This window comes from Emys orbicularis, chromosome 4 (genome assembly GCF_028017835.1).
Source record: "Emys orbicularis isolate rEmyOrb1 chromosome 4, rEmyOrb1.hap1, whole genome shotgun sequence".
NCBI lineage: Eukaryota > Metazoa > Chordata > Testudines > Emydidae > Emys > Emys orbicularis.
In genome coordinates, this window is record NC_088686.1 from 12653446 (window position 1) to 12668050 (window position 14605).

Genomic DNA, 14605 nt, shown 5'->3' on the forward strand with positions numbered 1-14605 from the left:
TGACCTACAAGGGCATAGAAGAGGGTCTGCGCTCACTTTTGCTTCTTTATGATCCTGTGTAGTGAGATGGAGTGGCCTCCCTCCAAGCCAGAGAGGGAGGGACCTCTCTCCGCACTCGCCCCCCAGTGCAGGGGTGCTGGAACAATTTTTATAGTGGGGTTGCTGAAAGCCATTTAACCAACCTGCAAACCCTGTATATAATGGAAACCACTTCAAGCCAGGGGGTGCAGCAGTACCCCAGCACCCCTAGTTCCAGCACTTATGCCCTGGTGGAAAGAGCCAGGCCGGGCCCACTCCTTGTGCATGGAACAGGAAGTATAAGAGGCAGGGTCTCCAGCGCAGTTGGGCCAGAGCCAGGGAAGGAGTTGGCTGCCTCTGCCTTGCTCCTGGTCCAGGGACCAAGTAGCATCACCCTCTGCTCCCAGAGGAGGACCCTGAAGAGCTACCAGGATTGTAGGCTGCCGAGTAGCCTGAGGAGCTACCAGGACTGTGGGCTGCCGAGTACCCCGAGGAGATGGGGGACCCTTGGACTATGGAGCCCCATCCCTGGACTGTGGTAGGAAATAACCCAAGGAAACCAGACTTTAGTTTAGCTTTGCTGCCAGAGCGTGAGTCAGCATGTTTCGGTGGGATCCCTAGTGACTCAGTGGCAGACCTCTCTGCCCCTGTTAGGGCCCTGGGCTGGGACCCGATGGAGTAGGGCGGGCTTGGGTCCCTCGCCCCTCTGCTGCCAACCCCACCCCTGGGATGGCAGTCTACCCACCTTAGGCTAAACAGCCTGTGTTTACCTCATGTCTGCCCAGCCAGGGAGCTGGGCCATAGACTGCTGCTGCTCTGCCCTGCCCAAAGAGCCGAGCCGGTCTGCCTTTGCTGTCTGCCCTAGCCAGAAGGCTGGACTAAAGACTGCTACTTGCCCTGCCCTGCCCAGAGTACCAGACTGTATTTGCTGTCTGCCCTAGTCAGGAGGCTAGGCTAGAGACCGGTCATTGCTAGGCCCGCCCAAGACTGGCGATGTGCTAATTCCCCTGCTCATAGACTTTGATCTTTGTGACGTAGTAAGGAGGCATGGCCTCCCTCCGAGCCGGAGGAGGAGGGACAACCTCCAACGTACTACATCCATAAGAATTTTGTTTGTTCTTTCCTGCTTGTTTTTATGAATTTAGAAATTCAGATCTTGTCTGGGTCTGGTTCCCTCACTGGGAAACTGGTAAGGTTGACCTTAGTTATCAAGGAAATGAAACCTGATTAATTGGGAAGAGAAGGGCTTTAAAAAAAAAAAAGGCACAAAACTACATTATATTCCCCTTTTGATGTCACTTTTGAGCAGCTCAATTCAGCTGCACAATGCATCTCCTTTATCCTTCACAAAGAACACCAAAACCAACAGGATGCTGCATAAAAACACTCAGCCAATGAAAAACCTAGACAAAAGCATTATATTACTGAACAATGCTCACTGGCTGAAAACAGCCTAAGAGCAGCTACAGTTACCTAATGGGGCAATTCTTGAGGGCTGATTAACTCTTGTGAGAGACAGATAGTAGCTCACCCACCTTGTCTCTCTCATATCCTGGGATCAACATGGCCACAACAACATTGCAAATAACTCATTTATGTCCCTTATCGTATACCAATCACATCTGGTTCATCCGGTTTGCTTTGTACTTTTGTTGAGTCATATTTTCAAAAAGGCTTAATCCCAGTTTTAATTTGTGAGTGCACTGCAGTACACATGCAATCACCTGTTTGTGCAATTTTGTGTACTACCACTTCTGCACTCAGCTTATGAAAACAATTAATATCGCCACAGTTGCAGCAACAGCACACACAAATAATGACCAATATTTGATTATTTAGGCTGAGATTTTTCAAAGCTGCCTATGTGATTTGGTTGTCCAGTTCCCAGGAATGGGGAATCAAAATCTTTTAGGGAGCTTTGTAAATGTCAGCCTTAGCACTTAATTTTTTGGGGCCTGATCCAAAGCCCCCTGAAATCTTGACTTTAGTAAAGCTTTTGATACTGTCTCACATGATCTTCTCATATACAAACTAGGGAATTGCAAGCTAGATGAAGATACTATAAGGTGGGTGCAAAACTGGTTGGAAAACCGTTCCCAGAGAGTAATCATCAGTGGTTCACAGTCATGCTGGAAGGGCATAACGAGTGGGGTCCTGCAGGGATCAGTTCTGGGTCTGGTTCTGTTCAATATCTTCATCAATGATTTAGATACTGGCATACAGAGTATACGGATAAAGTTTGTGGACGATACCAAGCTGGGGGTAGGTGGGTGGCAAGTGCTTTGGAGGATAGGATTAAAATTCAAAATGATCTGGACAAACTGGAGAAATGGTCTGAAGTCAATAGGATGAAATTCAATAAGGACAAATGCAAAGTACCCCCTTTAGGAAGGAACAATCAGTTGCACACATACAAAATGGGAAATGACTGCCTAGGAAGGAGTACTGCGGAAAGGGATCTGGGGGTCATAGTGGACCACAAGCTAAATATGAGTCAACTGTGTAATTCTGTTGCAAAAAAAAGAGAACATCATTCTGGGATGTATTAGCAGGAGTGTTGTAAGCAAGACACAAGATGTAATTCTTCCACTCTACTCCAGCTGGTTAGGCCTCAACTGGAGTATTGTGTCCAGTTCTGGGCGCCACATTTCAGGAAAGATGTGGACAAATTAAAGAGTCCAGAGAAGAGGGACAAAAATGATTAAAGGTCTAGAAAACATGACCTCTGAGGGAAGATTGAAAAAATAGGGTTTGTTTAGTCTGGGAAAGAGAAGACTAAGAGGGGACATAACAGTTTTCAAGTATGTAAAAGGTTGTTACAAGGAGGAGGGAGAAAAATTGTTTTTCTTAACCTCTGAGGGTAGGACAAAAAGCAATGGGCTTAAATTGCAGCAAGGGAGGTTTAGGTTGGACATTAGGAAAAAGTTCCTAATTATCAGGGTGGTTAAGCACTGGAATAAATTGCCTAGGGAGGTTGTGGAATCTCCATCATTGGAGATTTTTAAGAGCAGGTTACACAAACACCTTTTAGGAATGGTCTAGATAATACTTAGTCCTGCCATGAGTGCAGGAGACTAGATTAGATGACCTCTTGAGGTCCCTTCCAGTCCTGTGATTCTATTAAATCAATGGGATCAAGCCGTAGCTGCATTATTCTTGGGTGCCCCATACATGTTCAGAAAACAGTGTATTGTATGATGTTGCTTTTTATTTTATAGTTTGGTTCAAACAGATAACTGAAAAAAACTTGTTTGGTCTTCACTGAAAATTTTAATGTGACAAATTCTACTATTATCAGCAAACAGGCACTACCTCTGGATGTCCCAACCTCCGTCAACCACTGGGTTAAGGCCTGTGTATATCTTTCAACACTGAAGCACGCAAAGTTTATGAACCAGGATCTGGCATCTTTTCTGCAAGAACCATGTTTAAGCACAGTTTGCCACAAAGGTGCTGCCATAGTTTCACTAGTCAGTCAGGGTCAAGAGAACTGTCCGCTGTTAGGGTCAAGAGAACTACATATTGGACAGGGTTTCAAAAATATACTGACACACCATCCGTATACGGATCCCACTAAGCCTGTTTTAACCAGGGATAGTGAATTGACGTGGAGGGGACCAAACCAGGCTCAACATCTGTGTTTGAGATTAGATCCAGCTCAAAAATTTAGTCTCAGGTACAATTTTTTTGAAAACCGTTTTGCATATGGATTGGGCCCCTCCCGAAAAGTTGGCCACCTGTGTTCACTTGTTTAAGGAGAGCAGCATTCAAGCCCGGTTTTAATCCTGCTGACAAACATGGCCCATCTGTAAAGAAGATGCTAATTTATAAACATAACATACTTAGAAAATGGAGCCAAGCAGACAGGCTCTGAGTTGCTACAGAGAATTCTTTCTCAGGTATCTGCCTGGCAGGTCTTGCCCATATGCTCAGGGTCTAACTGACCGCCATATTTGGGGTTGGGAAGGAATTTCCCCCCAGGTCAGATTAGCAGAGTCCCTGGTGGGTTTTCGCCTTCCTCTGAGCATGGGGCACAGATCACTTGCAGGTTTAAACTAGTGTAAACGATGGATTCTCTGTAACTTGAAGTCTTTAAAAAATGATTTGAGGACTTCAGTAACTCAGCCAGAGCTTAAAGGTCTATTACAGGAGTGGGTGGGTGAGGTTCTGTGGCCTGTGATGTGCAAGAGGTCAGATTAGATGATCTCGATGGTCCCTTCTGGCCTTAAAATCTGAGTCTATGAGATGCTGCTATAACCCAAAGCACATGCCGTTATTAATTGATTTCATATGTGAAAATGTTTAAAAAAAAAAAAAAAAAAGAGAGCGAGAGAGACAGCTAGGTGAACATGCAGCCCCCTTCATGCACTGAACCTCACCCTACTTGGCATGGAGGACCTCTACAGTACTTAAATAGCTGTACAGTATGTGTTTCTTTAGACATAGGGAGCCAGAGCCTCCGCTGGTATAATTCAGCATAGATCCACTGAAGTCAATGGAGAGACGCTGATTTACACCATTTTATGATCTAGCCCAGGGTCTTTTTCTCCCCTCACTTCCCCTGACAGCCTGCAAACTGTGGCCTCAATTCTTCAATCAGGCCCTTACAGATACCAGGAACCCCTATCAGGACCTCATTACCCAGGAGAGAAATATCAAGAATTGTTCTTAATGCAAAACAAATGTCTGTTGCTTTCTTGGTCTACATGAACCTCACTGAGGATCTGATCTTGCAAAACTCTCATTAGAGTCAATGAGACTGCAGAATCAGGCTCTCTTGTGGCAGAAGTTCAGCCTTCCCTTGCCTTCTCCTTAAGGCACTGTGACACCCTGGCACCCTAATAGTCACCACTGCCATGTAATTAGGATATGTTGTGTACAAAGCATGCCTTGTGAGGTATCATTCTAAAAGTCCTGAGCTGCTAGACATTAATATCTCATTGGATTGTATGAGCTATCATGGTATGTGAAGTTATGAAGTTTGGCTATGTATGTGGTACTGAAACATGTGAGGTTGAAAACACCCACAAGCAGCCTTTCAGGTACAACAATAAAAAGGCCAAACAATGTTAATGGCTTACTGAGGAAATGCACAAAGATTACTCCAGGGACTGTGTACAACAGGAACCTCTCAGAGATAGCACTACACTTTGACCCAGGTCACAGCAAAAGTGCTTTCCAGCAAGTGGGAAGAAGATATAAAAGGGGGAAATGACATCATGATGGTACCTCACTCTCCCTACAACACACCTGGAAACACCTGAGGAATAAAGACTGAACTGGGGGAAGTGATGGTCCCAGGCTAAAGCGATTTTTAGCCTGCGTATGAAGACCTGGGAAACCCAAGCTGCAAAGCAAAGGCAGCTTGTGCCTTAAGAATCTGCCAGCTTATCACTCAGGGTGAGAACTTGCTAATTCATATCCTATCTATCTAGTATGTTCAGATCAGTTTGTGTTTTTGTTTATTTACTAGGTAATCTGCTTTGATCTGTTTGCTATCATTTATAATCACTTAAAATCTATCTTTGTAGTTAATCAACTTGTTTTTGCTTTATCTAAACCAGTGAGTTGGAGTGAAGTAACTCAAGGGGCAAAGGCTGTTGCATATTCCTCTCCACATTGAGGGAGGGGGCGAATTTTATGAGCTTACGCTGTACTGTTCCCTGTGCAGCACAAGACGGTCTAATTTGGGGTTTATACTCTAGAAGGGGTGCGTGCCTGAGGAGCTGGGAGTAGTCTTCCCATGCAGCCTGCTTGTAACTGCAGCTGGGTGTGTCCCTACCTGTATGCATGCTGGTGAAAGTGCAGGCTGGAGGGCTTTGCAGCTTGTCACAGCAGTACAGTGTGAGAGGGAGCCCAGGCTGGTGGGTCAGGGGGCTCAGTGGTACCCCAGTTCCAGGTGATGCCCCGGGGGGAACCCATCACAGGCACCATTTTACATTTGGGCTCTAGAGACAAACCGTCCTCTGGATAAATAGCTGTTAAAAAGAGGGGAGAATTGAGTTTGGAAGCCACTTGAGGATGGTCACTTCTCAGGCAAGTGGCAGGATCAGAGAGGTGTGTGAGGGTGTCATGTATCCAGACACAAAAGAGTTAACCAGATACAGTTGGTGTGGGAAGCTGGGACCAGCAGCTTCCTTTCAAGTGCCATTCCCATCTCAGAGGAAGGGCATGCTTTGCCCTCCAGTAGCCATTAGGCAGAGGGCAGAAGAGGTTATACAGAGAAGACACAGCCCAGAACAAAGGGAGTGGGGAGGTGAAAACCTTATCGATTCCTATCAATTGGAGCAGCTAACCTCCTGTGAAGAGGGAAGCTTTTCCCTGGATAGCTCATGGCCCACTTTAGCGGGTTGGTAACGGGGAAAGCCAACGTTAGCAAGCTCTGCCCCAGTGTGAGAGAAAGGAGGTTAACCATGGGCAGCGTGTAATGGAGGCTAGGGGAGGCTAAGCCTCCCCAAACCTAGTGCTGCCGGGCAGGGGGCAGTGGCAGATTTGGGGACCCTGGAAAAATTTTTCCCCCCACAGCCCTGGGGCGGGGACACAGAACTTTTCAGTCTCATGGCTGCAGTGGGGGGGGGGGGGAGCAAGCAGGGGACGGGGCCACAGGGGGAAAAGGCAGAATGGGGGCGGAAAGGGGACAGGGCCATGGGCGGGGTGGGGAGGCAGGGAAGGGGCAGAATAAGGTGGGGCTATGGGTGGGGCCAAGGGTGGATCGGGGGAGAGACTCCAGGCTCAGAGCTCCAGCCAGGGCAGAGATTTCTGCCGCGGTCCCAGCCAAGGCTGAGAGCTCGACACCAACTGGGCCCGAGGTCTCAGCCTCCCCACACACCCCCACCCTGGCCAGGGACATGGGGGGGCTGAGAGCAGCGAGTAGGGGCGGGGCCTCGGCCAGAAGAGGCAAGGCAGGGGGCTAGCATCCCCAAGGGCTTCACCCGTTGCCCATGAGGTTAACCTCAAAAATCCTGGCTGACCAGTGGTGAACTGTCTGACAACCCGGTCCAGAGCTGCCTGCTTAGCCACAGCCATGTACCACACTGAGAGAGATGACTTCATTGCTTAGAAACTGGGTATCCCACAAGACCCTCAGGCTTGTAGGTTGATGTAGTCATTAAGGAAGCCGCTTGCAGCTACTGACCGAATCAGTAGTTGGTATGAATGCATTTCAGGAACTTTGTTCTTATAACTGAATGAGGTACTGAGCTAGGTCTCGGGTTGTTTAAAAGGAACAGGCGGGAGCCCAATAGAAAGGGTTTCTCACAGCAGAAAACAGGCTCATTTATCCCTATGCAGACAGAGTGAAGGATCCGAGTGCAGTTAAACACCCCCCGCCCAGGACAAAAATGCTACAGCTTCAAGAGACCCCCAACTTTTAAAGAGTCTGGAAATAAGTCGTTCCAGGTCCACTTTGAACCTTCATCCCCTAACCACACCCTGCCTATTCTAAACCCACTCACTTTCCCCTAAATACTCCACCCCTTAACCTTCCCCAAACTCCTGTTGTTTTTTCTAAGCTCCACTCCCCCATCCCCTCACACACACTACACCTTGTATTGCCAAAAGAACAGGCCAGATTCCCTTGGAGGTAAACGGGAGATGGGAGATGGGATAGTAGTAGGGAAAATAAAAACACGCTTGAAAGCTGGGGGTTGGGGAGAAAGTCCAGGGAAGGGATGGATCATGATAGCGTAGAACATGGGAAGGAAAAGAGCTGAAGCAGACAAAAGGAGGGAGATGTGGGAGACTGGAGTGAAGGAGAACAGCCTGGAGAGGGAAATGGTACCTGCCTCCTGAATGGTGTCAGTCCTGTCTTTAAAGTAATGAGGGAAGATCCTGGATCGAGAATGAGAGACAGGGAGGGAGGTTTCAGGAGCGGTCCGGGGACTTAATTAGAGCTGAAGGGACAATGATGGCGCAGTCACAATGTTTCATCCGGCAGAGCTCAGCACAGCAGGAGAAGAGATAGCGAAGGGGAGGGGAAATACAGGCCTGGGATTGGGTGAGGCACTCCTAACAGTGGGAGAGGGGAGCCAAAGGTGTGAGGGTAGAGGAAAGGCAGAGATCAAGGAATCGAAAAGGGAGGATGGAGAGCAGCAGAGGAGCGGGAGTGGCTGGTAGAATGGATGCCATGGAAGGGGCGAGGGTGAGCAATACTGGAGGCGATGATAAGGGGTGGGCTCAGAGGAAGGGCAGCAGTGCTTAATTTGAGCCCCGGCACTTCGAGGCTTGGCAGTTCATAGCCCCGACACCTCTGGGCTTGCTGCGTCAGTTACGAAAGTAAAAACATTGCTTGAGCCCCTTTCGTTACAAATTAAACACTGAAGGGCAGCGCTGGCTCTTCAAGATTTAACTAATTTCTCGTTGCACCAGTATGGATCTTTTTAAACACCCCCCTCTCCCTGAACTGGGACAACAAGGACACGTGCAGAGTCCTGCACTTAGGACAGAAGAATCCCATGCACTGCTACAGACTAGGGACCGAATGGCTAGGCAGCAGTTCTGCAGAAAAGGACCTAGGGGTTACAGTGGACGAGAAGCTGGATAGGAGTCAACAGTGTGCCCTTGTTGCCAAAAAGGCTAACGGCATTTTGGGCTGTATAAGTAGGGGCATTGCCAGCAGATCTTGGGACGTGATCATTCCCCCCTATTCGGCATTGGTGAGGCCTCATCTGGAGTACTGTGTCCAGTTTTGGGCCCCACACAACAAAAAGGATGTTGAAAAACTGGAAAGAGTCCAGCGGAGGACAACAAAAATGATTAGGGGGCTGGAGCACATGATTTATGAGGAGAGGCTGAGGGAACTGGAATTGTTTAGTCTGCAGAAGAGAAGAATGAGGAGGGATTTGATAGCTGTTTTCAACTACCTGAAAGGGGGTTCCAAAGAGGATGGATCTAGACTGTTCTCAGTGGTGGCAGATGACAGAACAAGGAGTAATGATTTCACATTGTAGTGGGGGAGGTTTAGGTTGGATATTAGGAAAAACTTTTTCACTAGGAGGGTGGTGAAGCACTGGAATGGGTTACCTAGAGAGGTGATGGAATCTCCTTCCTTAGAGGTTTTTAAGGTCAGGCTTGATGAAGCCCTGTCTGGGATAATTTAGTTGGGGTTGGTCCTGCTTTGAGCAGGGGGTTGGACTAGATGTCCTCCTGAGGTCCCTTCCAACCTTGATATTCGATGATTCTATGACTGCGAGGCACCCAGGGCTCAAGATTGTCTCTTTTCCTTACGCTGTTCAGGAGCGTTAACAGCATCTCTTTGCGGAAGACACTGGGTTTCAATATGGGGGGGGTCAAATTGCTTGAATATGGTTTTAAATACATTATTATGGTCATTGTGTTACTTGTGCAGGACAGAGGCACCAAAATGAGCCTTTACACCATTGGTTATCATCACCAATAACAAGTAGTACTGGGATGTCGTGGAATGTTCCTCCTCCCCCGCACTTCAAGTTGTTCCAGCATACAGTTCTATCAAAAAAATCAATAATTATGCTCAGTTGCACAATGCACAGTGTTAATTGTCCATTGTGTCCCTGGGAAAGGGGGATACATTTTCCTGTTTCTCCTTATTTGCACCTGTAAGAAATGTACATAGATCTGTCTCCCAGTCAAAATTACAAAAGTGAAGAAAAATCAAGTACCACATCCTAACTCAGGCGCACCATCTCACACCAAACCAGCCTGCGCGCTAGCCTTCAGAGCATGTGTACCTTCCGACTCCAGCCGGTCCAATCCGTAGGTGACAGCTGTGCTAATCCGCCTCACAGATGGAACAACAGTTCTCCTTACAGAAGATGCCATCAAAGCTGGAGTTGCCAGGGTCGCAGTTCTCCGGGTCAGCTCCTCCACCTGCATTCTCATTCCAGCAAGGGTCTCTGAGGATTCGGGAAGAGCAGTGACTGCTTCCTCATCTGAGACAGTGACCAGGTCTGTTAAGACTACTGAAAACAGGAAGCATAAATACCCACCACGATAATTATTGCAGGCCAACTGTGCAGCATTAATACCAGTAATTATTAAAGAATTCATTCTTAAAGGGAGGCTTAACTTTAAACAAAAAGGAATTATTAAATTCAGTTATCATTTATGCACAAAGCTCTCTCTGCGAGATGGTGCAATGAATGAAACCCAGTACTCCCCAAGGGACAGCTCTCTGCATGTGGGAGATCTCCTGTAACAAGCCTTCTGTTAGTTTTACTTTATGTTGCTTCTGGGGATGCCAGTCACTACACTGAGGCAAGATCGGAGCACTTCAAAGGCATAAATCAAGTTATGAACCAAGAGACAGATCTAATTGTTTATTGCAGAGATAAAATATTAGGGATGATAAATTTATAATTAAACTCTAACAGCAAATTAATTACAGTGGGACTCTTAAAAAGGAGTCATTTTTTTTTAGAAAGGAGTCATTTTTTTCCTACCAAACAACCTCACTCTGACCCAAACGGCAGTTTTCACACTGTAGAGCACCAAAGCAAAAGGAGACTCCCTGGCTAGATTTGCCATTGGTGGTGGTTCATTATAAGTGGTTTCTACTGTATTAACGCCTTGGCTGGATTTTTGGTTAGTTAGTTTTGCAGCACTAGCTTGGTGTGAAGGGGAACCTAGGCCGCACTCTTTGCAAGGGTGACGGAGTTTCTCATGCAGTGGGTGTGCACTCCCTGGCTGCTGCCAGGAGGAATTCTGGTTAAGTTAGCAAGGAGTCCTCCTGCAGCTCTATACCACCGCTAGGGCATACTTCTGGGGGAGCCAGAATCCAGCCCTAAAGGCTTTAGAAGGTCCATCAGGAAACCCAGTAGATACAGTAAAGAAAATCCCATCAAATGCCTGCCAAAGATAAAGCTCTTTCAATAATTCCCCACAACAAAAGGCTAGTAATTAGTCTCACATCCCTTTGGGCTCAGTCCCAAGGAAGGAGAGACTGTAGCCATATTGTCCAAGGAAGAGCTCCCAGCTGCGCTAGGGCAGGTGGGAGGAGCATCCCTGCTCACTCTCCATCCTTCTCCACCCATTAGTTTGTGGGTGAGAGTATCAGGAGCGGAGTCCTTGCTCTTCACCCTGCACCCAGAGCCACTACTGAGGCAGCACTAACACAGAAGACATGGGCAGTTCTTACATCCCTCTGCGCCCCTGTGTGGCTGCATTAGAGGAGGGCTAATCTGACACATCTGACTCCCATGAACTCCACCTCAGCTGCCTTTGATCTCCTTGCCCATAACACACTGCCAAGAGGCCTGCATACCCTGACATGTTTAAGAGGAGTGATGGCTAGAGAAGCAAGGACACAAACCACTTAGGGATTGGAAGACAAAGGCCAATGCCTCTGAAATGAACTGGCAACCAGGGAGGAGCACAAGAATAGGGTGCTCCCTGAACCCTCACTCACGAAAGCCAGCAGCCACCTTCTGCTCTAGCTGAAGTTTCTGGTGTCACTCTGCCCCCACCCAAATCACCGTATTTAAACCTAGCTGTGGCTAAAGCATGTTATATGATGGTTGATTCTTGCTTGTGAGGAGAAGAAAAATCAGTTATGTTAGAGAACCAGGTTTTAATCTAGGTATCTACCAAGGTTAAAACCTGGTTCTCTAATATGATTGTAAACAGGGTTTTTTCCCCAGTCACAGTAGCAAGCCAAAAATATGTTACAACATAGTTTGGCCATAGCCAAATTACAAAACATTGTGATTTTTGTAGGGTAGATGGGACCCCAGAACAACCGAACCAATCCATGGAGAGGAGAATACACCACAAATATTCTAGCAGGGCAAGCTTGTTTTGCAATGAGAATAGTGAGCTGATAATGTGCAGCAGGAGACATCTCAATTAAAGTTGTTTCTGGCACAGGAACAACAAGATCAGTAATATTTTATTTATCCTAAAGAAAAAAGTAAAGCTTATAGATGAAATGAAAGCAGAAAACCCTACCTTCGGCATCTGGGGTTTTTGCAATAGACAAATGGGTGGCAGCAAAGGCGACAGTAGTGGCTGACTGTTCTGACTTTTTCGACAGCTGGGCTACACTAGAAACAGTTGGTATCAGGGTTGCCCCCTTGCTTTCTTCCTCTGTCACGCTTGCTTCACTTGTGGTCTCGTGTACAGCAAAGCATGCTGGTGTCATGACTGGCAAGGTGGCATCAGTTTCTTGACTGGCTGTCATCGTCTCTTGAGTAACACCTATGGCAGTAACGTTTTTCAGCTTTGATTTTGAAAATTACCACCGACTTCTTGTATATTAATTGTGGAACTCCCTAGCCAAAAAAGTTACAAGAAATTTAAAGCAAAAAGGAAGAGGTAAAAGAAATATTGAATGGGAACAACTAAAGGGTTTGGTTTTTTTCCTATCCTATAAGGGTCCAATTCTGCCACCCTTACTCCACATGGAGCTCCCTTCAGATAAATGCAACTAATAACTAAATAAGGCCTTGAGCCTGCAATGAGCTCTGTGAGGCGCTCAGAGTAGGACTAGAACCTAAAGCACTCTTCAGTGTGAATGAGCTTGGCAGAATCAGGCCCTAAGTGATTAGTAAAAGATCAATAATCAGCTCTCAAAAATGTATTAAACCCCCCCAATTCTGGAAAAAGTATCTTAAAACAAAACAAAACACACCACCACAGGTATTTTTACACATTACTAGCTCTATTATTTGGGATAATCCACAGAGCAATAAACAAAGGGAACCAGTTTAGAGCAATAATTCACAGTGACTACAGAATATAATTAAGTCTACGCTTTTGTCACGGACGTCACGGAACTCATGGAATCCGTGACTTCCAGAGACCTCTGTGACTTCAGCCCGCGGTGGCTCAGATCTCCCGGGGGCCCCACCACCAGCAGCAGCTGGGAACTGCAGGGTACCATCGCCGCCTGTGGGGCCCCCGAGCTCCAAGCTGCCAGGAGTGGTGGGGGTACCCCACAGCTGCTGGCCACTGTGAGCAGTGGGGATACCCCACAGCTCCTGGGCGACAGGGGTAGCCCGCAGCTCCCAGCCACCACAGGCGGTGGGGCCACCAGGAGCTCTGAGCCGCCGCGGGCAGGGGGTACCCCGGAGATCCCGGCCACCACAGGCAGTGGGGGCCCTCTGGAGCTTTGAGCCACTGCCAGCAGGGGGTACCCCACAGCTCCCAGCTGCTACAGGCAGCAGGGGCCCCTGGATCTTCTAGCCACAAGTGGTGGGGGACCCTGGAACTCTGAGCCCCCACAGGTGGAGGGGGCCTCCTGAACTCCAAGCCAGGGCCCCTGCAGCTGCTGCGGGTGCTGTGGGGACTCCACAGCTCCCCATTTTGTCACACATATTTTCAGAAAAAGTCACGGTCAGGTCACCGGCTTCTGTGAATTTTTCTTTATTGCCCGTGACCTATCGGTGACTTTTACTAAAAATATGTGTGACAAAATCTTAGCCTTAAACGTAATGGATTAACAAACTCCTGTAAAAACAACGAGGATACAGACTAACGCGGCTACCCCACTGATACTAAACTCCTGTAAAAGCAGAATCAAAACACAAACATTTTCTTTGTTTTGTTTTCCAGGCGCAGAGGTGGGGTGTCAAGTTTTTTGCACATCTTGAGGTGGGAAGGCTGAGTTTGTACAGGACTTATCACAATGTGGTCCTACCCCATGACTAGGGCTTCTAGGCACTACGGTAATACTAAAAAATAAAACAACAACAACAAAGAATAACAGCAGCATCCACTGTTCATCAGCACCGTTGCACTGTTCCATGGAAGGAATCTGTTTTCTTTCTCATTTTCAGTTTTGTATGGTTTAAAATACACTCCCCCCTCAGTGACGCATTGGTTGTTCTGTCTAGTTCCTCTTGAATATAAATACTACAGCTGTGAGGAACTGCTATGCACAGACCCAAGGAAGGCCTAGACTACCTCTGTGCAATCCGTGCCCAGGCAGTTTTCCCAATGTGACTCAATTCTAACCTATAACCAGAGCCTCTGCAAGCTCACAAAAACTGCCAATGAATCTGAGCCAGATCACAGAATTTTGAGCTGTCTGCAAACTTCTTGAGCAGCAGCAATTGCTCCAGGACGAAGAGGCTGAAGGTCAACAACTCTTCCATTCCCACATCATCTAAGACAACATCAGTGGCTCCAGGCCCTCCATTACCTGCTCTTGCTGTTCCAGTGGAATCATTGCACTGAGCCTTCAGATTCTCCAAAGTCACAGGCTACAGATAAAACTGACTACAGAAACATTTGTACCTGGCTTGAAGATGCTTCACTGTGTTCACACCCCCAGCACTTGAATTTAAGTTTACAGCCATCACACAATTTAAAGACAGGTACGACCCCAGAAGCCAACTGGAGTTGCACTTGCTTACGCCAGGGCTGAATTTGGCCCATAGACTGAATGGCGCCAGTAGAAGCTCTGAAGTTCCTACTTTATGGAACAGTGAATGCAGGAATACACAAACATACACACATACCCATACACTAAAGGGACAGTGTCAACTTGAATTTTTTACTAACAAACCCCCCACCCAAGTTTTTGATAGTATATAAATGGTGTTCTATGCACAGAAATTTTTTAAAGTCTCCTTAAAACAGTTTTTATATTTTCTTTCTCCTCCCCCAGTGA

At 47.2% G+C, this 14605-nt stretch overlaps 1 protein-coding gene across 1 annotated transcript in view; it reads right to left on the bottom strand.

Moving 5' to 3' along the window:
- The window catches only part of ARMH4 (armadillo like helical domain containing 4), a 105938-nt gene that overhangs the window by 89180 nt on the left and 2153 nt on the right, over positions 1-14605 (bottom strand). Inside the window, exons 2-3 of the mRNA XM_065404248.1 lie at positions 11941-12189; positions 9726-9956 (exon numbers count right to left, since the gene is read on the bottom strand). Coding sequence (XP_065260320.1) covers positions 9726-9956; positions 11941-12189 — 480 coding nt within the window. The remainder of the gene's footprint in view (positions 1-9725; positions 9957-11940; positions 12190-14605) is intronic.